The sequence below is a fragment of the Armigeres subalbatus genome, chromosome 3 (assembly GCF_024139115.2).
Source record: "Armigeres subalbatus isolate Guangzhou_Male chromosome 3, GZ_Asu_2, whole genome shotgun sequence".
In the NCBI taxonomy this organism is placed as follows: domain Eukaryota; kingdom Metazoa; phylum Arthropoda; class Insecta; order Diptera; family Culicidae; genus Armigeres; species Armigeres subalbatus.
Window position 1 is genome coordinate 203531944 of NC_085141.1, and position 26604 is coordinate 203558547.

The 26604-nt window shown below is 37.9% G+C and overlaps 2 protein-coding genes across 2 annotated transcripts in view; one reads left to right on the top strand and one right to left on the bottom strand.

The window, feature by feature from the left end:
* Positions 1-26604, top strand: part of LOC134226837 (chromatin-remodeling ATPase INO80) — a 90329-nt gene that overhangs the window by 31880 nt on the left and 31845 nt on the right. The window contains exons 10-13 of the mRNA XM_062707859.1: positions 11724-11882; positions 19790-19892; positions 21154-21254; positions 21516-21726. Coding sequence (XP_062563843.1) covers positions 11724-11882; positions 19790-19892; positions 21154-21254; positions 21516-21726 — 574 coding nt within the window. The remainder of the gene's footprint in view (positions 1-11723; positions 11883-19789; positions 19893-21153; positions 21255-21515; positions 21727-26604) is intronic.
* On the bottom strand, positions 929-19325 carry LOC134226838 (putative serine protease K12H4.7). The gene is made up of 8 exons (XM_062707860.1): positions 19192-19325; positions 8536-8742; positions 8295-8476; positions 7993-8228; positions 1712-2122; positions 1406-1538; positions 1150-1319; positions 929-1089 (listed from the first exon to the last, which is right to left on the bottom strand). The coding sequence occupies exons 2-8, from the start codon at positions 8731-8733 to the stop codon at positions 983-985; spliced, it is 1437 nt and encodes a 478-aa protein (XP_062563844.1). The 5' UTR covers positions 8734-8742; positions 19192-19325; the 3' UTR covers positions 929-982.

Here is a 26604-nt window from a genome sequence, read left to right on the forward strand (position 1 = left end):
GCTTTATAGTTGTTGTACTATGTACAACGGTGTTAGTCAGCTTATCGACGACAAAATCAGTGAGATGCCAAAAAATACGACATTCTACGGTGGGCTGGTTAGATAAGGGTAGTGTGAATAGGGACATGGAAAACGTGAATAAAAAGAGCAGAAAAGTTTCAATAGACAATGTTTGCAATGAGCGGTAATACGAGTGGTGGTTCATTAATTCATTGAAAGTGCCCACTATTCGTACAGAGCCCATAGTACGCATATAAGCCTTAATAACATTCGCTTTTAGTTTTGTTTATCCTATTACATAATTAAAAAAAGGTTTTAGCTCTAAAAAGTAATAAAAAAATATTTTCGAGGTTGTTGCCAAAATCGGGAAGAAAATGTTGCCAAAAACGGGTGTTGCCAAAATCGGGGGTAGACAAAAACGGGTGTTGCCAAAATCGGGATGGGACTGTAATAATTTTTTTTTTCATTCCTTCAGCATATATGTTTGTTATCATTTGCGACGGGTTTATATGATATTTCCTCATGCGAAATTCACGAGTTAGGTTGAGTAAAGCGTGAAAAACTAAAATTAAGATTCGTATGAGCAGCTCACCGCGCGTTTTCGCCTACTATGCAGGACAACGTCTGCCGGGTCAACTAGTCTTCTTCTTCTATCTTATATCTTCTATATGATAAAAATGAAATGGTCTGTGTTCGTATCCGCATAACACGAAAACGGCTGGACGGATTTTCTTCATTCCTTCAACAGTTAAGTTCGTTATAGTTTCCGACGGGTTTATATGATATTTCCCAATGTGAAAATCACGAGTAAAGTTGAGAAAATCGTGAGAAACTAAAATAAAGATTTGTATGGACATTTCGCATGGGCAGTTCACAACCCGCATTTTCGCCTACTATGCAGGAAAACGTCTGCAGGGTCAACTAGTGGTTGATAATTCAATTAAAAAGTTTTATTTTTAAAAATAAATTAACATGTTTCAAGCTATGACACCCACAGTCTGAAGAGTTCAAAAACTCTTTCCTTGGCAGCAACCATTTCTGGAGAATCTATGTCACTTATTGATCCAAAGTCGGCACAATGTGAAGCCACTGAAATTATATGAGAAGTTTGATTAAGTGCATTGCTTATAACTATCAGGTAGGACATACTTGGAATAATAATAGTTGGGGAGTGTTCATTCAAGTCTTCTTGTAGTCCCATCGGACGCCAGGGATCAAGCTGTCCATGTGTAAAAATAACATTGGTGACAGCTGGGTTCATATGTCCATAGATGACGTTAGTTCTTTCAATGTTTGCATCCAGTCTTGCCCAGGTGAATCTGAAATATGAAGTTGTGAATTGTAAATTTTGTATTGTGCTTCGTTTTTATTAGAATTTAGTAGTCCATGAGGATATGTTATTCACCTATAATCATACAAATCGTAGCACATGCTTACGTAGAGGTCGACAGGAAATCCTGTACCAAATATTTGATTTTCTGAGCCAGATGTTTGGTACCATCCATATTCAGCGCAGGTTTGATATAACCATGGTCGCACTACAAGCAAAATATTATGATTACTGCTAGAGAAGAAACTTGTTAAAACCCTTGCGAACAGATACAAATATGTTTATGTATTTTTCGCATGTCTATAATGCTAAAGAAAAAACATCATAAATATTTTTTCTGTACCATTTTTTTCACAAAGGTTTATTTTGAAGTGATCATACTTGCTCCTGTATTGGCGCTATGGTTCCAATCAGTTGATCTATAGTAACGAATTACGCCACCGTAGGACATATCCATGCATCCGCTAATGCCCATAGTAAACCAATTGGCCAACGCTTCCATATCGTTTGTGAAAGTCTCGTCCATAATGATTTCGCACACACCTTCAATATCTCCAGTAGAATGATACTGAACTATTCCAGCAAAATAGTTTGATATGGAACTTAGGAACATTGCGGAGTCCAAGGTATTGTTGAAGTTGATGTTATTACAGACTTTGAACATTTCCTTAATCACCTCATGTTCTCCTCTTTCCAGATAGTCTTCCATTTCCGCATATGCCTGCTCAATTCTATTGGCGCACGAATCTCCTCCTACTATCTGGATCGCTTCGGATACGACTTCCTTATATTCTGAAAGAATAGATACATATTTGTTATCTGATAATACTATTTGTATACTCCAACAAATAGTGATCCCATTTCCCGACACTGTTTCATGACCCGGACTTTTGAATCTGGAGGATTTTGTTTTCATCAGCGAAATGTGTGATTTTTTTTAGTAATAGCCTATTAGTCAAATTAGTTAAACGATTTCATTTAACAAATAGCTTCCAAGGACCGTAAGCTGTTGTTGAAGCTGAAGATGAAGAAATGGTCAGGATGTGAGGATGCGATTTGCACAAGTAAAGAGCTGCTAACTCAGCAGTATACACGGAACTAGGCTCTTTGAGCTCAAAGTAGGCATTATAAAAAAACGCGGAAACACCGAAACCAGCTGAGTCATCAAGTATTGACCAGTCTGTGGAAAAGTTTCTTCCTCGCTGGCGAGTCCGTGTTGGCTTGCAAATAGTGCAGGTATAACCTTCCCTTGAAGTATGTTGTTTTACGAACCTCATGCATCATGATCAGATTAAAAACACAGAGGATCTGTTTTGGAATTTAACTTGATTGGTGTCAACCGAAGATGAGCTTACTTCTTCTTCTTCTTCTTCTTATTGGCATTACATCCCCACACTGGGACAGAGCCGCCTCGCAGCTTAGTGTTCATTAGGCACTTCCACAGTTATTAACTGCGAGGTTTCTAAGCCAAGTTACCATTTTTGCATTCGTATATCATGAGGCTAACACGATGATACTTTTATGCCCAGGAAAGTCGAGACAATTTCCAATCCGAAAATTGTCTAGACCGGCTCCGGGAATCGAACCCAGCCACCCTCAGCATGGTCTTGCTTTGTAGCCGCGCGTCTTACCGCACGGCTAAGGAGGGCCCAAGATGAGCTTACCTCCTCTAGTATTTACCAGTAGGGATGAAAACTAATGAATCGACAATAATATGCAAAGCTTGTGATGATATAAATCTCACGATGTTCCTTCTGTCAAACAGCTGTATTAAAAGGGAGGGAAAGAGTATCAGTGTGGAAGCGAAGCTGATATCTCTGCTCTTCATAATGGAGTTTGTCAGAAGGAATGTCGTGAAATTTATATCATAACAAATATTGCCCTCCGCTCGCTTTCTAACGAAGCATTCCTCATGCATGCCGTATCCTAACGGAAATATCAAATCTGTAATTTCGCCTGTAATTCTATCATGAGCATGTACGTCGAAGTCTGGAAAAAATATATTAGCATTTACATATCATTGTAAAAATCGTTTAACTTGACGCTGAAGTAGTACTTCTTCTTCTTCTTCTTATTGGCATTACATCCCCACACTGGGACAGAGCCGCCTCGCAGCTTAGTGTTCATTAAGCACTTTCGCAGTTATTAACTGCGAGGTTTCTAAGCCAGGTTACCATTCTTACATTCGTATATCATGAGGCTAGCACGATAATACTTGTATGCCCAGGGAAGTCGAGACAATTTCCAATCCGAAAATTGCCTAAACCGGCACCGGGAATCGAACCCAGCCACCCTCAGCATGGTATTGGTTTGTAGCCGCGCGTCTTATCGCACGGCTAAGGAGGGCCCCTAGTGAAGTAGTACACTCATCTCATTAATTATAGTAACGAATCGAGTTTAAGTGTTTTGTTTGACCTACTTTCCGAAGATTTTAATGGCCATACTTCTAGACTCACCGTATGAGTATAAATCATACAACCTAATGTAATCCTTAAACGACAGTGCTGAATCCGTTGAAATTTGTTGTGTTTGTGTTTAGATAGAAACAGACAGAATGGTTGTTCGATTTCACGAGATAAGATCTTCGGAGTGCCCTGTTCGTGTTTTGCATAAAGTTCATACTTTTCTAGGATTTTTGAGTTTGATACACAATGTGTTTCCCGAAGGTGCATTTCGAGCCGAACCAGATCCGAGGTCATTCTATGAGTGATTGTTGGTTGTCAGTTGGTCCTGGAACTTTGTTGCCTTAAGCTTTTTTGCGAAGAAAACCATCTCAGTTTTCTCCGAAGATAATTCGATAACAACTCCAACCTGGTTGGCTACAGCGTCGTTACACCTACGTCTGGAGCATTGTAGAGCTCCAGAATCGTCGGCCTCGGGCGATGTTCTTCCAGTTTCCCCGAATATTTGGGGTCCCCATGTCCGATTCCATCGCCAGCAGCCAGCGTGTTCTTGTGATTGTGTCTCTGCACGCCAGATCTCCTAATCGTATCCTCGAGTGCGATGTTGAACAGTAAATTCGAAAGCGAATCACCCTGCTTTAATTCATCTAAGGTGACGTTTACAAATCCGAATACTGGATTTCGAGCCATCGAGCGTTTAGCTATGTACAGTAGGGTAAAACGTCCTATCGTTGTGGTATGTCCTAATGTTGCGGTAGTGTTAAAGTAGTCCCTTCTGGATATAATAGCATTAAAAATAACTGTGGATACGCTAAAACTCTTCGGATTAACGGCTAGAGCAACTTTTGTTTGACAAAATTCCATTCAAAATGATGAAAAATCAACATTTTTCGTTAAAAATATGAATCTTTTGTGCCTATTATTGCGGTAGTGCTAAGGTCCTATTGTTACGGTATCGCTCTCCATGAGAATTACATGCAATACCGCAACAATAGGACTGACCTTCAAAAAATATCGCAACGATGGGCAACTGCGTCCTATTATTGCGGTAGTTTGTTTTTATTGTGATAAAAACAAAACAACATAAGTTCAGCACAATTGACGTAATATTTACGAAACTATAGTTAACGAGCATCCTATTCAACTACTACAATGTGGAAATCGACCAACAGGTAATGTTTGAAGAATTTTTGAAATCAATTTTGTTTTGACACGGTGCTTAACCCCTCCATAATAGGTCGTTTTACCCTACAGAAATCATCTGCCACAGCTCATATCTTTTCACTGAATCGTACGTTGTTTTAAAATTAAAGAACAGATGGTGAGTCTGCAAGTTGCACTCCCGAAATTTCGGATTCTTCGCAGGCACATCTGATCTGTTGTTGATCCGACGAATGACTCCTCAACTACCGTAATCTAAAAAATGACGTATACGCCATTCCACAAAAATGGTGATAATGAGTAGTAGGGGAAGGTGATCGGTTGTCGGCACCCCGACGTATTTTTTGATAGAAAACAGATAATATCATATAATATATGACTCAATTTCCGTCAAAAGCAGGATTACTCATAGTTTTGAGGTGTCCTGCTTTTGACGGAAATTGAGTAAAATTTCCGCGGGATAGAAAGAGAGAGCAATACAATTTTACTCAGTCACTGAGTAGGTAAAAGTTAGCGTGTATATCATGCGTGCGCTATATAAGCATGATGTTTTTGTGTTAATTTCCGAAACATTCAGAAGCCTTTGTTTGGATTGGCAAAGAAAACATTTTTCATTAATAGGAAATCCACTCGAAAGTTTTTAGTACATTACTTATTTACGAAGTGAATTTACTCAATTTATGGTCCAATATCTAATGTTAACGTAGCGTTCGCAATGAAATATTTATTTCCACTTTTCAAAATGGTTACTAATTTTGGTTGTCGGTACCCAAACATGGGCGGTTTGCGGCACCCTTTTTTCGAAGGGAAACATCAAGACAAAACAAGGTTTATTACCTAATTTCTGGCTTTTAGTCATTACTAGTCAAACCTACGCGATATAACTCGGGTTTTATTTTTGATCGTCGCACTCTAGATCAATTTCAGTTCAAGATTGGTGGCTTTCTTCAGAACTCATCAAACCATTGCATTTTGGCAATTTTCCAACTTTCCCCGCCAAATTGATTCACCCTTACTTACTACATATATAGAAACACAGCTGATCCCAAGACGAATCTATTAGTGAGGAAATCTTGCAAATCGGTCCTTGCGTTATTGAGTTATATTGCCTCGAAGGAAATGCGAACTCATTTTTAAATATAGAGATTGGCTATTATTATTGAAGAAAAATAACAATATTTCAAAACATGATTAAATATGTATAACGTGTTTAAATGTAAATAATTGTATTGCTATTTACATAATAAATCTTAATGTTTTCAGCCATAACCCCCTCAATTAATATTTTACAATTTTAAGTGGATTCTTTGGGATGCCTACAAACGACCACTTTTTTTTAAACGGCATAAAATAAACACTACGCATTTTTTTTTTAATTTTCCAATGTATAGAATACATTAAATCTATTCGCCAGTAATTAGCTTATGCCTCTAGAGTCTAGATTGCCGTCGGTCAAATATCACCATTTAGTACAATTGGGCGAAAGATATCAACCGAACACAAAAGGGTGCCGACCACCGACCACCTTCCTCTACTTCTTTAACATGAAAATGGAAAACATGTAGGGGAAACTGGGGTAATATGCACCCCCGGGGCAAAACGACCCTTTGGCATTTTTGAGTACATTTTCGGCAGTTTTTCGATAGTATTTACTACAGAACATGTAGTTCGGGTCTCGAACTACCAACTCAGTAGTAAACATTCTTGAAAATATTCCTGGAACACCGCTAAAAAAGCCAAAAGGTCGTTTTGCCCCGGGGTGCATATTACCCCAGTTTACCCTATGCTGTAATTCGGTGCAAGCGTCACTTTTTTAGATTACGATAGTCTAGCGGTCTCAGTCTGTCAACAAAATACGTGACAGAATTTTAGACGCCAAGTTTAAAAGAGTATTCCTTCTGTAATCTGCACACTCTAGTCTAGATCCTAATTTGTATTTGTATTATTAATTAACATTAACAACAGATTAATAACAAATCGAACATAGAACTGAGCAGCTTGTTAAGGTTAGTTGTGTGTGGTTGAATTGTAAATTGAATGACTGGGGCCGGCAATGATTTTTCCTCTACACTGCAGTCATTTGAGCACAATATAACACACCTTCATTTTCACCATTCAACAAATCCTCGAAGTGGACTTTCCTTCTTCTTCTTCTTCTTCTTCTTATTGGCATTACATCCCCCACTGGGACATTAGTATTCATTCAGCACTTCCACAGTTATTAACCGCGAGGTTTCTAAGCCAAGTTACTATTTTTGGATTTGTATATCATGAGGCTAACACGATAATACTTTTATGCCCAGGGAAGTCGAGACAATTTCCAAACCGAAAATTGCCTAGACCGGCACCGGGACGATTTGTCCAAAGTATCTTGCAACGTTCCTTTCAGATCATCTGCGATTGGCTCAAAACAGAAATAACACAATCATCTGCAGACTGTCTTAACAACCAATGTTACATAAAACATTCATCAATATCTCTGACGTAGAAATTGTCTATGTCGCTGACGTAGGGGCCTCAAACATGAGCCTTGAGGGAGACCCATGCAGCCAATTTATGAAGTTGCTGTGTCACCATAGGAAAAATCATACGATTCTCTGATACCAAATTGTACAATGTACAATTATAAATTAGGAATCGTGTACAGTTTATACGCGTGGATTTTGTCTGACAAGACATCAACGCAAAATAAATGAAAAGTCCCATTAATGTCCAAAAACATCAAACCCATTTGTTTTTTTAGCGAAAGTAAGTTAAATTTCTGAAGAAAGCAACGCAAAACAGTGGTTCGTTCCCCAACGCAAAACAGTGGTTGCCTCTGAAAAACCATTAGGGGACATCCACAAAGTACGTCACGCAAAAACTGACGATTTGCAACCCCTCCATCCCCGCTCCGTCACACTTTTTGTATAAAACCTCTAACATTTTTATATGAATCGTCGCTGCTTTCTTGTGCATCACTATTTTTCTGTGCAATGTGAACCGATTACAGAATAACTTCGCCTGTACAGTTATTAATTGTCAAAATATTGGACCCAAGAAAGTTTTGATATTGGCTGAGTTTTTCACGTAACAAGTGATTAAGTTCACCATACTTACCAACAAAGTCGAGTTTAGCCAACAGCGGCGCACTAGACGCCCATCCGCCGTCAATTAAATGAGGATACTTTTGCCTGAACCAGGCCACCATCGTCGCAGAATAGGAACCACCGGCCATGATAACTCTGGAGTTTGAAGCATCTGGAATTGTTTTCTTCATTTCTTCGACGAAGTATGCTACATCCGCTAGAGCTTGATCAATATTCAAGAATTTTAACAAGTCAGTCCGAGTACTCCTGCATACAAAGAAATAAGATTTAGATTCCTTAAATCTCCATTAAACAATTTCTGATTCGGCTCACGCAGTTGGACGGCTTTGACCATAGTATCGATGTTCGGTGTAGAAAAGATATGCTCCCAGTTCTTTAGCCATATCATAAAAATGGCCATACGATACAAATCCACTGCTGATTTCCCACTCACCTCCCAGGAAAATGAACAGAGGGCCTCCGGGCTGATAATGTTCTCCATTTTGCAGGTACCGCTGCAAATAAATAAATATTTTAATAAAGATTATATTGTTTCATGACAAATCGTACGTACCATGCTCCATCTAGATTGATTTTGTGGGTCAAAATTGTCTACATATTGCATAATCCAATTCCATTCAACTTGCCGAGTACCGTTTCTTGGAATTCCTCGAACAGGTGGTTCCCGATGTAATTGTTCCCAATAAACATGGTTCAATGCCTCCAGGAGTCCAAATGATCCAAGCAAAAATACTACAGAGATGAACCTCATCTCAATGACCTTTGCTTTTACGGTGGTCACAAACAATCTGATGTAATACCCGTTCAGCAAATGAAGTGGACTTAAATAGTGGAGGGTATATTTGCTGCTAATCTTATCGGTCAGTAATGTTTGATTTTTATAGCACCATAAATAGCTAAATCGACACGATAACACGATCTGGCGGGAATTTCGCTGAACTTTTGGGTGTAGATTAGGGGGAATCAGAACATGCCCAGTCAACACAAAATCGTATATAATGGAGTGGAGGCGATATACGTACATATTGTATGGGGAAGTATCTATATGGCCTCCACATTAGTATCTTATATGATATCATATACGATCTGGGTGGGGTTGACTGGGTGTGTTTCATACTAGAAAGAAACTGAAATGTTTTAGCTAAAAGGTACTTCACGATATTATAACACAGATGGATGATTGTACAAATCGTGGGTGGCTATACAATATTCAACTTAGCAATCTACTGTATATTGCCGCAAATTGGTACTTAGGATTATTATCATTTCCTATACCGAAGCAGTTGTATACCTGGCCACGTCCGTACAATCACGAATAGAGGGAAAGGAATGTTAGTTCAACATCTACTAGTGAATATGCAGGGAACCCATACTACCTTCATAAAAGCTAGAACATTTAGAAATGGGGCACTTCATTTTAGAGATAGTAGCGTTCCAAGTGGTCGGATATACAAACTTTTCCCAGCGTTTTATAATCAGTTAACAGTTCTGCCTTATCATGCTAAAGATTCGCAACCTCGATCAAAATCGACTATTGGAACGACCATTCAATATGCATTGTCTATTGAGTTAAAGCTTTTGCATATTTCTAGGAACTTTTTTCAAATAGGCGTAACTGTATTTGACCTTGAAATTAGAAATGACTCCTACTCTCTCTATTCAGCATATTTCGTGCAACTGACGTAACTACCTGATAGATCGTAATCTATTCATTCTGTTGAGTACGTTAGTTGACTAAAATAGTTCGAGTTAAGAGCACAATCGTCATTCCAAAAATCAAGGTCAGAATCAATTACGCCCATTTGAAAAAAGTTCCTAGATTTCATCTCCCCCCTCACCAGCGCCCAATGACGGAGTGGCACAATCAGAATAATGTAAAATTCAACCTCGGCATATCAAGCCCCCTATTGAAACCAGCCCAAACCATCGAACGACACCCGCAATATGAAACATAATCGGTTGGCGAAGCAAAATCATTTTTTGAATCACCCTAATTATTAGTTTGCTGCTATCGGTGCCGGTTTTTACATTAGCTCCGCGATCAGTTTTTAATCGTTTTTTGGGCAAAAATAGCAGTTAATATTAAGTTTTCGCTTCGAACAAGTGACTGATTTCAAAAGGTGATGTTTAATTTGCATTCGACCAACATGTCTGTGTCTGGTTGTCTAAGGTTATCACTGGTTTTCTTTTCTGCATCTGATAGTAAAAAGGAATTGAAGTGTCAAATATTTTATTTTTTTGTGAGAATTTCCCCGCGTGCTGCGTCTGGTTAGCTAGTCACCGGATAGACAAACAGGGCTATTATATTTATGATGATTCGAAATACATAGAACTCTTTGAAGAAACATGTTCATTATCAAGCTAAAGCTAAGCTAAAGCTAAGCTAAAGCTAAGCTAAAGCTAAGCTAAAGCTAAGCTAAAGCTAAGCTAAAGCTAAGCTAAAGCTAAGCTAAAGCTAAGCTAAAGCTAAGCTAAAGCTAAGCTAAAGCTAAGCTAAAGCTAAGCTAAAGCTAAGCTAAAGCTAAGCTAAAGCTAAGCTAAAGCTAAGCTAAGCTAAAGCTAAGCTAAAGCTAAGCTAAAGCTAAGCTAAAGCTAAGCTAAAGCTAAGCTAAAGCTAAGCTAAAGCTAAGCTAAAGCTAAGCTAAAGCTAAGCTAAAGCTAAGCTAAAGCTAAGCTAAAGCTGAATAAAAGTCAAACAAAAATATAGCTCCGACTAAATAAAATCGAAAAAAGGGTTTAATGAAAATCAAATAATAAATAAGAGAACTAAACAAAAACTAGGCGAAACTTAAAAGAAAGTTGTTCGAAAGTTTGGGATCGCAAGAAAATCACATCTAAAGTTTAAAGGAGGCTGGGTTTTGTGACAGTCTGTGGCGGGGGAGTATGTCATCTTATCATTCCGGGATTTTAACTGGATAATAACCATCAGACGGTTATATTTCAATCTATTCAATGAGTTTCAATTTTCGTTGCGTTGAATTTTGAATCTAACATGTTCAGCGTTTTCTGACCTAGCAATGGTTAACCACATCCTGAAGGCATTAATCGTCTGTATTGATGCACAGCATTGTTCCTTTGAATCTCCGTGTTGTTTATTGTGGTTTTAAAGTAATTTCAAAACTTATTCCGTTTAACATGTTTCAATTAAAACGGATCAATTATGTTGAGGTTTTTCTCTCCCCTGCGGGCTTCTCATTGAAGTTGAGAAAGAAGACGTGCTTAAAAATACGATAAACCACAAGCACAGCTCATGCGTCAGGCGCCGTGTTTCATTATTGCATTTACTACTGCATGCACTAAACATATCGGGTGCAAAATCATTTCCTCAATATGAATATACAACAATGCCACCAGTCGGTAATCTTCACGATCATGTCTGTTTTTGACAACACACAAATTGAGGGAAGCACACTTGATGACGAAGATGAACAATCGACTGATGTTTCAGTATTGTATGAAAAGATTAAATATAGATTTTAAATGATCCACTGAATGTGTACAAATGTGTTATTTATTTATTGATATTCTTCATAAAAATCAGCAATAGGTTTAGCAATTATTCTGATTTTTGTGCCAAATTTTCTTACTTCTTTACATTTTTTTCTAATAATTGTATAATAACTAATAATATATCTATTAATGACTAAAGATTATAATTATATTGTTTTCTATAACTAAAAATCAAAAGTATGTAATGCCTGCTTAATTCATATTAATTTCTTTGCCCTCGTCTCCTTCCAGGTTATTTTTTACGACTCAGATTGGAACCCCACTGTCGATCAACAAGCTATGGATCGCGCTCATCGTCTTGGTCAAACGAAACAGGTTACTGTTTATCGTTTGATCTGCAAAGGGACGATCGAAGAACGGATATTGCAGCGAGCACGAGAGAAAAGCGAGGTAAGTGAATCCCATTGTTTTGGAAGGTTATTTTATTAACTTTACAACAGTTACCAATATTTAGTGATTCCATATCGAAAAATGTACACTCTATTCTGGAATCGATGCTGTTTGAAAAATGAGTGCCAATAAGGCTGTCCAAAAACACAGTGTTGAAAAAAGTCATGATGCTCGTCCCTTGATTGAGCTACATTCAAATCAGGTACATCTGTAATGGGTGCCATGCCATTGTGGGATCATAGGGAATAAAAAAGTTGATTTACTGGCAATACAAAGTTCAAGTGTCCAGTTCAGAGAAATTGAACATTTCTGCGAAGTCTTAGCCTTAGAGTCTTGCCTTAAGGCAATTTAAACAGGTTATCATTCAAAAAAAGCGAATAAATTATTAAATCCGAAAGAAAAATTCTCTGAGAATAGTTATGGGTCTGCTTACAGGTCATTGTCCGACAAGATATCATTTGGGAAAGATAAACAGAAGTTAAAGTGATATCTGACGCTTTTGTAACAGTAACATTTTCGCATTATATTTCGAGTGGAAAATTAGTAGGAATGCAAATAAAAAACACTCGTTATGAAATTTCACGAGATTCAACAGCTGATTGTAGCAAGAATGTATGTAAACAATCATAAAGTCATGCAGAGTCTTACGCATTTGTGCGCCCTCATGCAGGATGGGAAGAGAAATTCGAAGAGCGGGAAATGATTGACAGCTAAGTAACTGCAACAAAATTCTGCTTATGAGATTGATTTCAAAAAATCCCTCTTCTCGCTTGAGAACAGAAAAGTGGCTCTATCCTCAGCACCCAGCTAATAAGGGGTATATCACAGTAGATCACGTTTATGGGCGTAGAGGTTAAAATCCCATAAAAATGTACCTTTGTGGGTTAGGGTGCCAATGGAATGTATGGGAAAAATTTGACCATCGGATTTTTAAAAACGAGTAGTGCTCAAAACTTCCATCTCCTCGAAAAAAGCCCCCGCGCAAAAATGACTTTTTGGGGCTTCGAAAATTTTTGGGACTGAACATAGGGATTTTTTTCGTTTTTGAAATTGAAATTCGAAAAGTTGATTTTCATTGGCACCCTAATGTGGGTAGCACGAGTTTCGGGGGCGCTCTCGAGTCCTTTTCAAACGATCGCCAGATTTACATGACATTAATATTATGGGACGAAACAAAAATTGAAGATGTCATTGAAAATGGAGGAAATTTTTAGTAGGATGTAAGAAATTTAGCTGGAGAGTCAAATAAGCTCTAATAACACGTGTTAATATCTACAACGTGATGTTTTGAGTCTAAATGATGTTTTTACTCACGTGATAGGAACTTGGTCATATTTGGACATGATGCAGTAGTGTCCGGTACTCGAGGACACTTTTCTGAACCGTGAAAATTTTCACTAAATTTCACCATCAAAATACATCGTCGAAAAACGTGTTCAAATGATCAAATATAGTTTATATGAATCATCAATGATCATATTTTGTGTATATGGTATAATACAAGTAAACATAATTTTTCGGATAATTCGTGAGTTTTTTGTTAAATGGCTTATGTGTCCGGCACTGGGGGATCTCCATTTTTTCTCGAGTCACATAATATTTCAAAGAAAAATATTGCGAGCCATCTATGGTGAGTGCAGACGGGGGCGGTACCACAGATAAACAGACGTCGCCGATGGCGCTTATGTATCACGTTTGTTCACTATTGCCACCTGGTTGCTCCTTGTCCACCTATAGTGCATTTAGCATTGGGGGATAATGTTCCCGTAACGATGATTGCATTTTTTTCTAAGTGAGACGTTTGTTTCTCTGTGACGGCACGTCTGGCCAGGCACGTAACCGGACAATATTTCAAGCTCAATGTGAAAGGGCGAATGTCGCAAGAGAGAATTCTCTTCGTCGAGTGCCCCTCTTTTGAATGAAAGTGACAAGCAAAGGATTTCTTTGCAGTTTACCACCTCAGAATGCGAGTTCGCATTATTTTCTATCGTTCTAAGGTGATAACCCACATAGAAATCCGCTGCTTGTCACTTTTATTTAAAAAACCCAAATTAATCCACCTAGCGGTGACGATGCCTTTCTCGATTAAATCAAGATATACTGAAGGTGGTAACTTCGTTTTTTTCCAATGGATTATTTTTTAACTCACTTTGCACTCACCGCATCAAAACAAAGTCGCTACTGTATATGTAGTTTAACATGCGAGAGGTTTTGAAGGAACTGGTCTACGGTGGCGCTATCTACTCGTTTCATAGCGGCAAATTTAGCCTTTTCATTAATCCATTCCTTTTTACCAAAAATGTTGGCAATTTTGTTTTTCTGTAAAATAAGCATAATACATTATGTTATAATCATGTTATAACGATCGTGAAATTTTCTGTCATCAATTTTTGACAGAGAATTTATAACAAAATTATTTCAAGTATTGTTATTTGTAACACATATTGATATAATTGTTATGACTAACTGGTTGGTATATAACATCATGGGTCTCCAAGACTTCTATAGAAGGTTCGATTTTGGAGTGAAATGTACACGAACATTTTGGAAATTCAGCCAATAATTCTCAAGGACGACTTAAATATGACGTCAAATACATTTAAGATTTTTCAACCAACGACACCCCCACCCCCCTTTGCCAAGGCCCCGATGCAATTTTTGAACGATTCCTAAATATAAATAGAAGACAAACAAAACCGCATACATAATATAATATGGAAATAAGGAGATGTATAAAACGAAAACTGTATTCAATTTGCCCTTGAAATCACCCAAACTTCACCATAACTCCACACCACCCAAACCAAACAGCATGTTGAAGCATCAATAAAACCCCTCTTTTCCCCTTCCAATGTATGATACAAAACAAACGCAAACACAACCATAGCCACGAGCGTACACTGAAAAAAACTTTGTAGTAAAAATTACAATTTTGTGGTAAAATTAAGAACAGTACCGACGTTTTTCAACCGAAGGGACAAATCGCTTAATTTTACCATAAATGTAGTAAATATTATTAATATTATTTTCAATTTTACCACAAAAATTGTTTTTTAGCTTAGACTCAAACAAAATAGTTGATTTTACCACACAATTTTACTATATTTTCAGTAAGAACAACCATGTAAGCGGTTGAATATACTATTTTTATCGTAAAATAGACCATATTTTAGTCATTTTAAGACGATTGCCACTTCGGTTGAAAAACGTCGGTACTGTTCTTAATATTACCCCTAAAATGGTAGTTTCTACTAGAGGCCTGAATAAGAGAAACGCGGATAGGTATGTGCCGCCAATCGAACCGTCAAAAACATCAGCCAATCGAGCAGGAGACCTGTCAAGCAGCCAATATATTGGCTCAAATACTGAAAACGGCCAAATTCGATTTTATGCAATTTTTAAATAAACAAAATTGAATGTATTTTACATTAGTTTGCAATAATATATGCAAGTCATTTATAGATTATGAAATAAAATTCCATTGTTTATTGGATTCTATTGTTAGGTGGTGTGGACACATAAAATAGCGGATTGTGAGATTTCATCTACATAAACCATTTCTTCCTTTTCATGTGTTGTTCTTTGATGAAGAAGATTGAATGCAGTGTTGGCAGAGTCATATTTTCTATCCGCGTTTCTCTTATTCAGGCCTCTAGTTTCTACTATAAAATTTTTCTCAGTGTAGGAACCAGCAGGTAATCGTGTCGTTATCGAGTGCAATTTATGTTGCCAACGATGAAACATACAACTGTGTGGGAGCGAATGCTCCGATAAAGTATAATGGCAATAATCATCATCGAGTCGGCTCTCAACTTAAAAGCGCGTGCGTTGTTCGTCGATTAGTTTTCGTGTTCAACACGTTCCCTTATTCCAGATAGAGCTTGATTTGTGGGCTTCGTGGCCGTGCGGTGATTAGCGGTGTCAGTCGTCTAGCTAGACGCATGCGCTGTGGAGTGTGGACTGTGGGTTCGATTCCCGTGCTGGTAATGAGACAACCTTTCGTGAAGCGGAAAAATCTCTAATGGTCGAATAGGTGTTGTGTAAATATCCTTTCCGTTAACTCATGCTAGATGTGAAAGAGGAAGTAAAATTGGCAACCACGTGTTTTAAGTAAGTGTTTGTGCTCGGTGCAGCACTACCACAGCTATAACTCTGCGGAAGACGGAAAGAGACAAACAAACACTCCGTCGATGATTGATCGATCGAAAATCTCTTTCCTTCGTCCAATGTTGTTTAAGCCTTAAGAGTTCAGTCTGTGAGACCTCTGGTCGAAGATGGTGATTCTGTCTTTTCTTTTAAGAATCCCGCTGAACATATTTCTCAATAGCGATCGGACGGGAACAAAAAGGCTTGGTGCGCAATAATCAAGTGCTAAAGAAATTATATGAGTTTAGCTACATGACCCTTTATCTTTCAATTCAACAAGTTATCAAATCGATCTCAAGCTTTGCTCGGGCTGCCTGACAAGCTGTTGTAAGGTGCAGCTCTTGGGCCACTGACATAACCTAGGACATAACCTCCTTGATGGAACACAGCGGCTGGTTGATGTCTTCAGGGGATTCTTGGCACGCCTCGCAGTCGGCGTTGGAATCATCAAACTATCGAAACAGCTACCTTTACACTTGGTGATAATTTCTTCGAGATGCTGAGGCCGGTTTACAGCGGAAGCAGCCACAATCGGATCAGTGCTAAGATCCTGGTAGACAACCAATCACTACTTCTCCACCAGCTTGATATTGTTGGATGCTCTTGAGCGAGCAAGCGTTCCAGTAGACCAGGACAACCCAAGCAGCTCTTTTCAATAATTGACCTTTCCTGTCAAAAGTTTTTATTCGCTCAATCGATTCTTTGGCTTATTTAGGGTCAACTTTCCCGAAGAACCCATATTTTTGACGAATCTAAGTATTTTAAAGTTTAAATCAAAAATTGAAAAAGTGCTGTTGCTGTCCCAACGGGTGAATTTTTCAGGCCGGTTCACACGTGCAGCACTTTTTCGGTTTTTGTTTTCAATTTCAGAATAGTTAGAGGTTTCAAAAAATATGAGTTCTTTGGGAAAGTTGACCTTGAATAAGCCAAAGAATCGTTTGAGACAATAAAACGAGACATAATTTTTGACGGAAAAGGTCAATTAACATCCCAATAATAAAGACGGGCATTGAAACTGTCAAAACGGGCGTTGAAACTGCGAGGTAGTAGATTTTCCCGGTGGAAGAGCTTCAACTGTCGACGAAATCTAGGAGGAAGCGGGAGTCACTCACTGTTGGATGGAGCAGCTTGTGTTGCAACTTGGAACGCCGTAGCTGCCGCTCCTAATTGGCCGAGCAGTTGCAGAATATTCGAGAGACGGGTGCTTAGGACCATCTTTGGCGGTGTGTTGAATACCGAAAGGGTACGATGGGCAGGGCATGTTGCAAGAATGCCGGACAGCAACCCTGCAAAGATGGTGTTCGCTTCCGATCCGCTTCCGCTCAATCGGCATACTCTCTAGACATAAAAAATGTCTAGCTCAAACCGGGTCTCGTCTCAAAACCAGTTACTTTCAGCATGAGGCCTGGATGCACATGAACACGCTGTATTATAGTCTCTGTTTCTTGATTAGTATACTCGGATTCTAAATTCTCAAAAGATCTATCATATTTCTGAGTACAGAAGATCAAATTTCTTAGAAACTGACTTATAGTAATATTCTTTTTATACCTGTAATTTAGATCATAGCTCCAAAATTTTACTCCGAATTTCGCTTCTTTTGGTGAAAGTTGTTAAAATGTTAAAAGACAAAAAAGTTACAATAAAAAAGATTTTTATTTTCGTTTTCAAAATGGGGGTTGGTAACGGAAGTGTTAATGGAGGATTTCCGCTAAAAAGTCGTTCTACATAATTTGGATTCCCTACTACGCGGAAATGATCTGGATTTAATTTAATTTCTGCGCGGATTTGGTGTGGAAATAAATTCAAGATCCTCCTAACAACTCTGCATAATGCAATCTATAGGACAATTTTAGGTATTAAAAAATTAAACTCTGGTTTCACCGCAATATTTTTGATCCCGTGGATCAATATGATCATAACTTGAACGGTTGAACGAACACAGTTGAAAAAACACTTAGATATAGCCATTTTAAAATTTAGTTACAACGAGATACCAAACGAGTGAATCCTAGTGTTGAAAAGCAATTTTCGATCGGCACCCGTAACGGCTCATCGTAACAGTTTTTATACGAAAGATCCATTTACATATATGTACCTTCTTAGATTTTTTTATTTGTAGAGTGATTTTAGGCCCCTACGTAATACATCGCGCATCGGAACAGTCACGGAAACGGCAGGATTGACAGTCAGTCCATATATTTCTGTCAAATTGTTACCGTTGCCATTCCGCTGAATTACGTTTGGGGCTTTACAGCTCTAGGTTGGCTTATCTCTGTATAGGGGAGAACGGTCCAAAATGCACCCTTAAGCTTTTTCGATGTTTTCACCAATATAAACAAGAATACCGAACCATTTCAACGTGTAGATGCAAAATTTACAAAACCAGCTACATTTCACATTGATCTCCTATTCAAAACCATAAGGTTTGAAAAATAGGCATGGGGCAAAACATCCGAATGGTGGTGTAAAATAACTCGATTGCATGTAAAATAATGGTGAACGCATGGTTGTTTGTTGTTTCTTAATGTATTGAACTGCAATCTTACGGGAGAGTTAAATTTGTTAAATAGTTAAATTTGAGTGACTATGTAGGGATTTTCCTCATTTTTTCCAATGGAGTTCAATAATGGATAACTTATCATTAATTGTAATGGTAATATTCGTTCATGAATGTCCTACAACAGATTACATGAGTTTTTTATGAGTTAGGCCATTTTGCCCAGGGGTGCATTATGCACTGTTCTCCCCTACATATTTGGATTTCCTACCTCATCCTTTAGTGCTATGCTATTTTTGAACGAGCCCCAATGAGAACCGTTGAACGGAATCTGCAAGGAGGCGGCTTATCTTCGATGTAGGTAGGTAGGTAATGTTTGATTAATGATGATTCGGTGAGAACCTACCGCAACTTTTCCCAATGTATCTTAGTGCTTGGACAGGAACAACCATTCAATAAATTTAGCGCCATTGTTCAACACATTGTGCTCTTCATTATCATTACGCTTCTATTGAGGCGGGCTTCTTGATGATGGTTGTGGGCACATCAGAGCAGAGACTTGATCAGAACGATGTAGGCAGTTTTATAGATACAAAGAAGTAACTCGCAAGCCATTCAAAGTAGCGTAAAAAAAACAAGACATCCGCTAATCGATCCACTCACCTTGGCTCGGTGCGCGTGACAATCTTTTCGGTTTCTTGCAGGCGATAAGTAATTTGTAATCAATGCATTGTGATTGAATTTTATGGGAAATTTTACTGATTTCGATCCGGTAGCGGCGGCACTGTGAACACATAAATAGACCGATCATCGACTCACGTTGGCACGCACCACATAAAAGAGCCGCGAGCACGTTTTAGATGAGAACAAAAAGGGAAAATCTTGAGTGTTTAGTTGATGAAGCGTATTTCGTGGGTCTCTAGAAAAGGGTGAACACGTTTTGTCTGTCGCGGCACGTGCACACGTTTATGGAATAAGGCGCCTATCGTTAGCGACCGGAAGAAGGATGGGGGGAAATGATTAAAGACAATTGATAGATATATCCATTTATCGCTTAGATAGATTGTTCGTTCGAAAGGGAATGTCATCATAGAAGTGGGATAAGTTGCTCTTTTTATGTCATATACCAATATAATTGAAGAGAGCAACGAAAAAGCTTTTCTCAGCAGCGATAAAAATTGAAAACATGACTCTATTTCCGTTAATAAACTACTTCATATATAAATATTTTTTGTTTAATTGTGCTCTCTCTTATTTGCAGATTCAACGAATGGTCATAAGTGGTGGAAATTTTAAACCTGATACTCTGAAACCAAAAGAAGTGGTTTCTCTTTTATTGGATGACGAGGAGATCGAGTTAAAATGTAAGTTTATTATATATAGGATTTCATATCTAAAATGGTGGTTTAACAAAAGTAATAAGATATTTCCTACATATAATCGGGATTAACGACATATTTTATCCTCATGATTAGGGATATATTCTTTGAAATTACATCCACATGGTAACGAAATCGATGTTTTCGAAAAGATCTCCCGGGTAGAAGAAAACGGCAAAATAATATAAAATTTTACTATTAATATATGAATAATTGAATAGCAAAATCTGATACATATTAGTTTGTTTGATATAGTTGCTAAAATAGCAAAAATAATAACAGACATTGCTCTAGCAAATAACTCATAAATAACTCATTTTGCTATTATAAAAACAAACCAATAGCAAAACATTTGAAGAAAAGAAAATATCAAAATCAGTTATTATTTATATGTTGAAAATTCTAATGATAAATGAATAACAAACTTTGCTATGATTGCAAAACATGTTCTTCATTTGTTGTTGTGCTCTTTCTTACAATAACATATAAATAACTAATTTTATTATTATGACAAAAGTTGTTGTTGGGATATCCTATGGTATGGGATATGCTATTTTATATTATTTATGAATAACATAAGAAAAACTAAATCTGATATCATAGCAAAATTTGTTATTATTATGTTATTTGTTTGTTATTCACCTCTACCCGGGCTTGTACTTGTACTTGTAATCACAAGATTTCTTATGACGAACATCGTATCGTTTTTAATAGATGTCTTATATGGGGAACTGTCCCGTTTCCCATCTCACTGAACACATATTCATCAAAACGCAAAACAAAGAAACAGCACCAATATTGTCGCTTCTTTTCGCTAACATGCGTGCTCACTGCTGAAAAAAATCACAAAAATTTGAAATAAATCAAATTTCATTTCATTGTTTTGTTTTCGATGGAACGAACATGAGAGGTATCAGAACCGTTCCCCTATGTCTCATTGGAAATCACAACGATTCACATGACCGGGTAATTTTTGATTTTTAAATTGTCACGTTTAATCTTAGTTTAAAGCGGGAAATGAGAAATAGCCTCAATATCCCTCAACGAATTCCGACTTTTCCTGTTACCCCATATGAATATTGTGCAGTCACGAGGCTGTAAATAAAACATTTTAAAACGGAAAGAATAATTAATTCACTTATGCCTGTTTTATTGTTTCTCTTCTTGATTTGGTCGGGGCGATGCTACCTGCTGCTGACATAACATCAACCGCTGTACTGTATGGAAACATCCAAAACACCATCAGACCGACAAAAGACTGAGGAAAGGAAGTCCACGGCCGAAGATCTTCCAAAGAACGATAAGGAGCGGGATCGAAAGCGAAAGCAGAATGCCGCATCTAGCAAGGTAAGAGAAAACAGAACTAAGGGCATGTGGTGCTTAAATTTAATTTTTATTTTCTCATTTTTAAATGCACATATAAATGGCTCCCTAATTATCCCATCTCTTGCATGATGGTCGGTTGTCATGAAAGCAACATTGACCTTTCCTATCAACAAACGAGAAATAGTTGATGTGTTAGTTTAGGTTTTAGATTGCTCTAGAACTTAACCTGCTTACAAATAGAACACTCCAATTTTAAGTTATTGTATTTTAAATATTCTACAGTTGGTTGATCCGAAGAAGAATAGAACGGATGGGTTACTCGATGCGTACGATTTAGCCTTCTTGGAATCTGGGGCGCCTAGCCCCGCCATGAGTGAACAGTCGAACACAAGTGGCCACATCAAATTGTCGGATGTCGGAAACCGCGGTGATGATTCTAGCAACGATGAGCTTATGGCTGATTGTGACAGCACCAGTGGATCTCACACCCCAGGTAAGCGTCAATCTTTTATTTCTTTTATTTTGGTAAAAAACCTAGTACGATTGTGATTGAAATTGATTTATTTCCGGGGAATAAAACGTTGTCAACAAAATAAGAAATTACTGATTCACGAAGCCCCGGGTACAAGAAATTACAAAAAAAAAACCAAAACTTTGCCGTTAATATATTATGAACCGTCACCGCTGCCATTTTTTTGTATTACAATTAAAATTTGTTGAAACTTTGGCATAGTCCAGAAAAATATATTTTCACCAATTGCGGGCTTACGGGCTATTCGAAACAATCATCAATAATCGACTATAAGCTATTAAAAAGTGCACAGAATATTAAGGCCATAGGTGTGCAGAATATGGTTTCCAACATTAGATATTGAGTTGCTACAAAAATCAAGTTACTCTTTATCGTGATACTTATTATAATAAATGGCGTAATCTGAATAGGCAATTAGACAAGAAGCTTCACGCTTCGATTGTGTACTGTTCAATAAAAATGATCTCTATGCCTCCCTTTCATACTCTGTCGCTTCATACCTACTTGTTCGCGAACGGCTTTCAATCTGTTGATTTTTAATTATTGTTCAATTATCACTACGCATCAATTAAGAAAAAAATTCTCGCTTCAAGATGAAACCAAAAATTAACTGAGGTTTGGGGTCTCTAGTGACCCCTGGTGAAAGAATTTTTGAAAAAAGTTGGAACGCGGCTTCAAAATCCAAGACGCAAGTTTGTATGAAAAATTAGGGATGTTCAAGTCAAAAGGGATATCAAACATTGGTGGTTGACCAATAATTGTCTAACTTACGGGGATTAACAACCCGGTACTGCATTTATGTTTCTTCAGTTTTCATCGTTTTTCGATTGATTTTGATTCTGTTTTTTCAAGAATTAAGCTTTAAACAATTTCAGAAATGTGAACATGTATGCTACAGTAAGTATTACTACAGATGTTCTAGGTTATCCAAATTATCTGGAGTTTAGATCGTTTGGTCTTCCAAGGAAACTACAACTGATATGAAATCGAGTTAACTGCTTATGCCCATACAGGCACATAGAGTCCAAGGGTATGATTTACAATTCAATTTTGCCCTGCGCAAATGTTAGGCACTTCAAATTGTTCTGGAGCCCATACCGTTGGCAGTCATCTACATCTGGTTAAACCGTTAGAACCCCATCATAGCTATTATATTGTTCAAAAGATATGATTTTATACTTCCTAACAAGCTGAAGCTGAAATAATAGTTTGTGCAACTAGTTGCAAAAAGATGATTTTTTCAGCAAGAGTTGTACGTTTATCCAACGAGGCTTGCCGAGTTGGATAAATACTACGAGTGATGAAAAAATCGAGTTTTGCAACGAGTTGCACACGCTATTTTTTGCAATGATTAAAAATGAGCTTTGTTATGGTAAATCTGTAGCAAAATAGTTAAAACCGTTTTACTTCACATGATAATTCTTGCCAATAAATAATGTTGCTGCAGAGAACAATTAGATTCTATGTTATCGTGTCACATCGCATAGCTCTACAAGCCTTGAAGCGATAGATGAACTCGTGTTTGGAAAATTATGATGTTATGTCCATCAAACTATTTCATTTATTACGCGACGCAGAGAATACACCATCTGAACACTATCCCAAGCTAATTCAGCAAAATGTAGTCATGCAACTACTGTTCCGATGTTGGTTTTGCATTATAGCACCCAAATGAGTGCTATAATGGATATTATGCAACCCATTTGAGTTGCAGTTCATTAAAGCACTAGAGTGATTCAAATTTTGACTTTTTCGCTCCCCTGTGCTTAAACGATTGTTTTTGCTATTTTAATAGTCCTCCCAAATTTTTAGCTGATTTGGATGTAATTTGATTGTGCACGTGCCATTTGAAGGTTATATGAAAATTACTATGAGAATTGCCACTTGTAAAGGATCGTTTCGTGAAGCAGCCCAGAATTTATTTGAATATATTTAACGCATCGCCATCATAAAATAGATCCTAAGCTGAAAGTCAGTTGTTGTTGCGAAGCAATCTGACTTTTGTGAGCAAAATTATAAAGAAAACAGAAATGCTCTTTATTGATATTGATGTTATTCTTTTACGTGTTAAGGCTCCCCCAGACCTAAGCGATTTCATCGCCGCGACGACGACAAGTAGTCGCCGCGATTCTATCGCTGGGTCGCTGCAGGCAATGTTCTATTTACGCTTCCATACCAACGGCGACAGAATCGCTGTCGCCAAGCGATAGAATCGCGTCGCGTGTGTTTGGGGGAACCTTTAAATTGAATTTCTCACAATTCAGTATTTTCCTAATAATTTTTGTTGCCAGCATCAAATCTTTTAGCAACAACGACGATATTTTCCCTTGTTAAATTTCCTACGCTGGTAACGTATTCATACACTTTAAGAGCTTAATGGGCAATGATGAGGAACGGTTTTTCACAAAAATTACTGTTTTCATAATAATTTTCATACAAGTTTCAAACAGCTTGTGCTCAGTCAAATTACATCCAAATTAGCTCAAAATTTAAGACGATTATTAAAATAGCAAATGTCATCGTTTAAGCATAGGGGAGCAAAAAAGTCAAAAATTGAATCACTCTATTAAAGCACCCATTTTGTTGGTATGGAAAAGTAGGCGGTTTTATCACTCAAAGACAAACTGTAAGCCAGGTATGATTAGGAATTGCAAAAAAGAGGTTATTTCTTTGAAAATGAGCTTCTTCAGCTGAACAGTTCAGCTAAAATTGTTTTTTGGGTTGATTTTTGATGGAGTACAGCTCTTCGATGAACCTTCGCCGAATGGAGTATTCTTCTCCACTGTACTCGATCCTGGGCCTATCGCTTCCAGTCGTCTTGAACGATGAGTGCAGGTCCTCTTCAACTGCAAAAAGCCATCGTGTTCGTGGCCTTCCACGAAGCCCGAAGTCCCGTAGTTTGCAAACGAAGACAAAATTCGCGCTGTAGGTACTCTGATTCTTCCGGTGGCTTTATACGGACATGAAAGTCCACTTGAACATCCCTAATTTTCCATAAAAAACTTGCGTCTTGGATTTTGAAGCAGCGTCCCATTTTTTTTTCAAAAATTCTTTCACCAGGGGTCACTAGAGACCCCAAACCTCAGTAAATTTTTGGTTTCATCTTGAAGCGCAATCCAGTGTTGCGCAGTGTTATCTCCTCCCTCATACTTTGAGTAGAGCTGACCGATAAAGCCGATAAACTAATCGTTCATCACAATCACGGTCGTCAAACAAAAAAAAAATATGGATAGCAATAGCATAAAAAAATATGTTGCATTGTTTTTTTACGTTATTAGTGAAGAACAATAATATAACGAAACCAATTTTCTGGAGCGCTGATCAAGGACTGATCACATTGTTTTGTTTTTTTACCACTGTATAAAGAAGAAATAATTTATTCAGATCTAGATCTAGATTCAGATCTCGGGTTTTATTTTTGATCTGTTAATCATTTAGTTGATTGCAGCGTTGCACTCTAGATTTCAGTTCGAGCTTGGTGGCTTTCTTCAGAACTCATGAAACCGTTGCATTTTGACATTTTTTTATCAGCTGTTAATATGTACAAACACAGCTGATCCAAAAACGATTCGATCAGTGAGGAAATCTTGAAAATCGGCGCAACCGTTGTGAGTTATAATGCCTCAAAGAAAAAGCAAACTCATTATTATAATATGGAAGATGTTAAGCTTTTGGTTATAAGATCTTAGATCTCAGTGTTACGAGTTGGCAAATGCCACCGGACGTGCACGGCGTGATTCTTTTTCTCGTCGAGCAATTAGCTTAGTGTTTGGAGAATCGTTTGTTAGTGTTGCGTGTCGTTTCGGTCTGAGGGTGGCTGGGTTCGATTCCAGGTGCCGGTCTAGGCAATTTTCGGATTGGAAAGTGAGAAGTGAGTACTGGGAAATAGAAGTATTGAGTAGTAAGATGTGTGTAGTAAGATGTGAGTAGTGGGAGGTGAGAAATGAGAAGTGAGTGGTGAAGTGAATTGTGAGATGTGAGAGTTGTGAAGTGAGAAGTACGATGTGAGTAGTGAGACAAACAGAAGCAAGGGGTGAGAAGTGAAATATAATTGGGAAGTGAGAAGCAACATGTTGAGTAGTGGGAAGTGAGTGGAGAGATATATAACAGGAAGAAGAAAGAAGACAGAAGAAGGAAGAAGAAAAAATAAAGAAGGAAAGAAAAAGAATTCCCCAGCAGCACACATGTTTCACTTAGGTTACTGCAACTCGTATGTGACCAGATTTAGTCACAAACAAGTTGCTGCAACCGATTTTGCCTAACTTGTGCTGCTTGGGTTCCGCTTCCTACATCTCGTTCCTCGGTCCTCACTTCTCGGACACATTGCAACTTTTTGCTCTCACCCGACGGTTTGGACGTGAGCTTACTGATCCACATGCAATTCTCACAATTTATGTTAGCCTCGTTAGGACTAAACTGGATTTTGCGAGTGTGGTGTGGCGGCCACAATATGAAGTTCATATTCAACGGTTGGAGGCAGTACAGCGAAAGTTTTTAAGATTTGCTGTGAGAAACCTTGGATGGAGAGAAGAGTTACCGGTGTATGAGAATCTCTGCTCGTTATTTGACCTCGACACCATCAGTAGCAGACACAAGATTGCTGACATCGTCTTTTTCTGTAACATCTTGAGAGGGCGAATTAGTAGTCCATATCTCTATAACCGGCTCAACTTCAACACTAGCCCGGTTACTGTTCGTCGTCGGAGGGTCTTCGATCCTCCATTTAGATCAAGGAACTACACGCAGCAGGTTCATGGCTGAATTCAACAGACTATATAAGATGTCTGAACATGATGTCTGCATCATGATGAATTGAATCTGTTTATTTTGTCACGCATT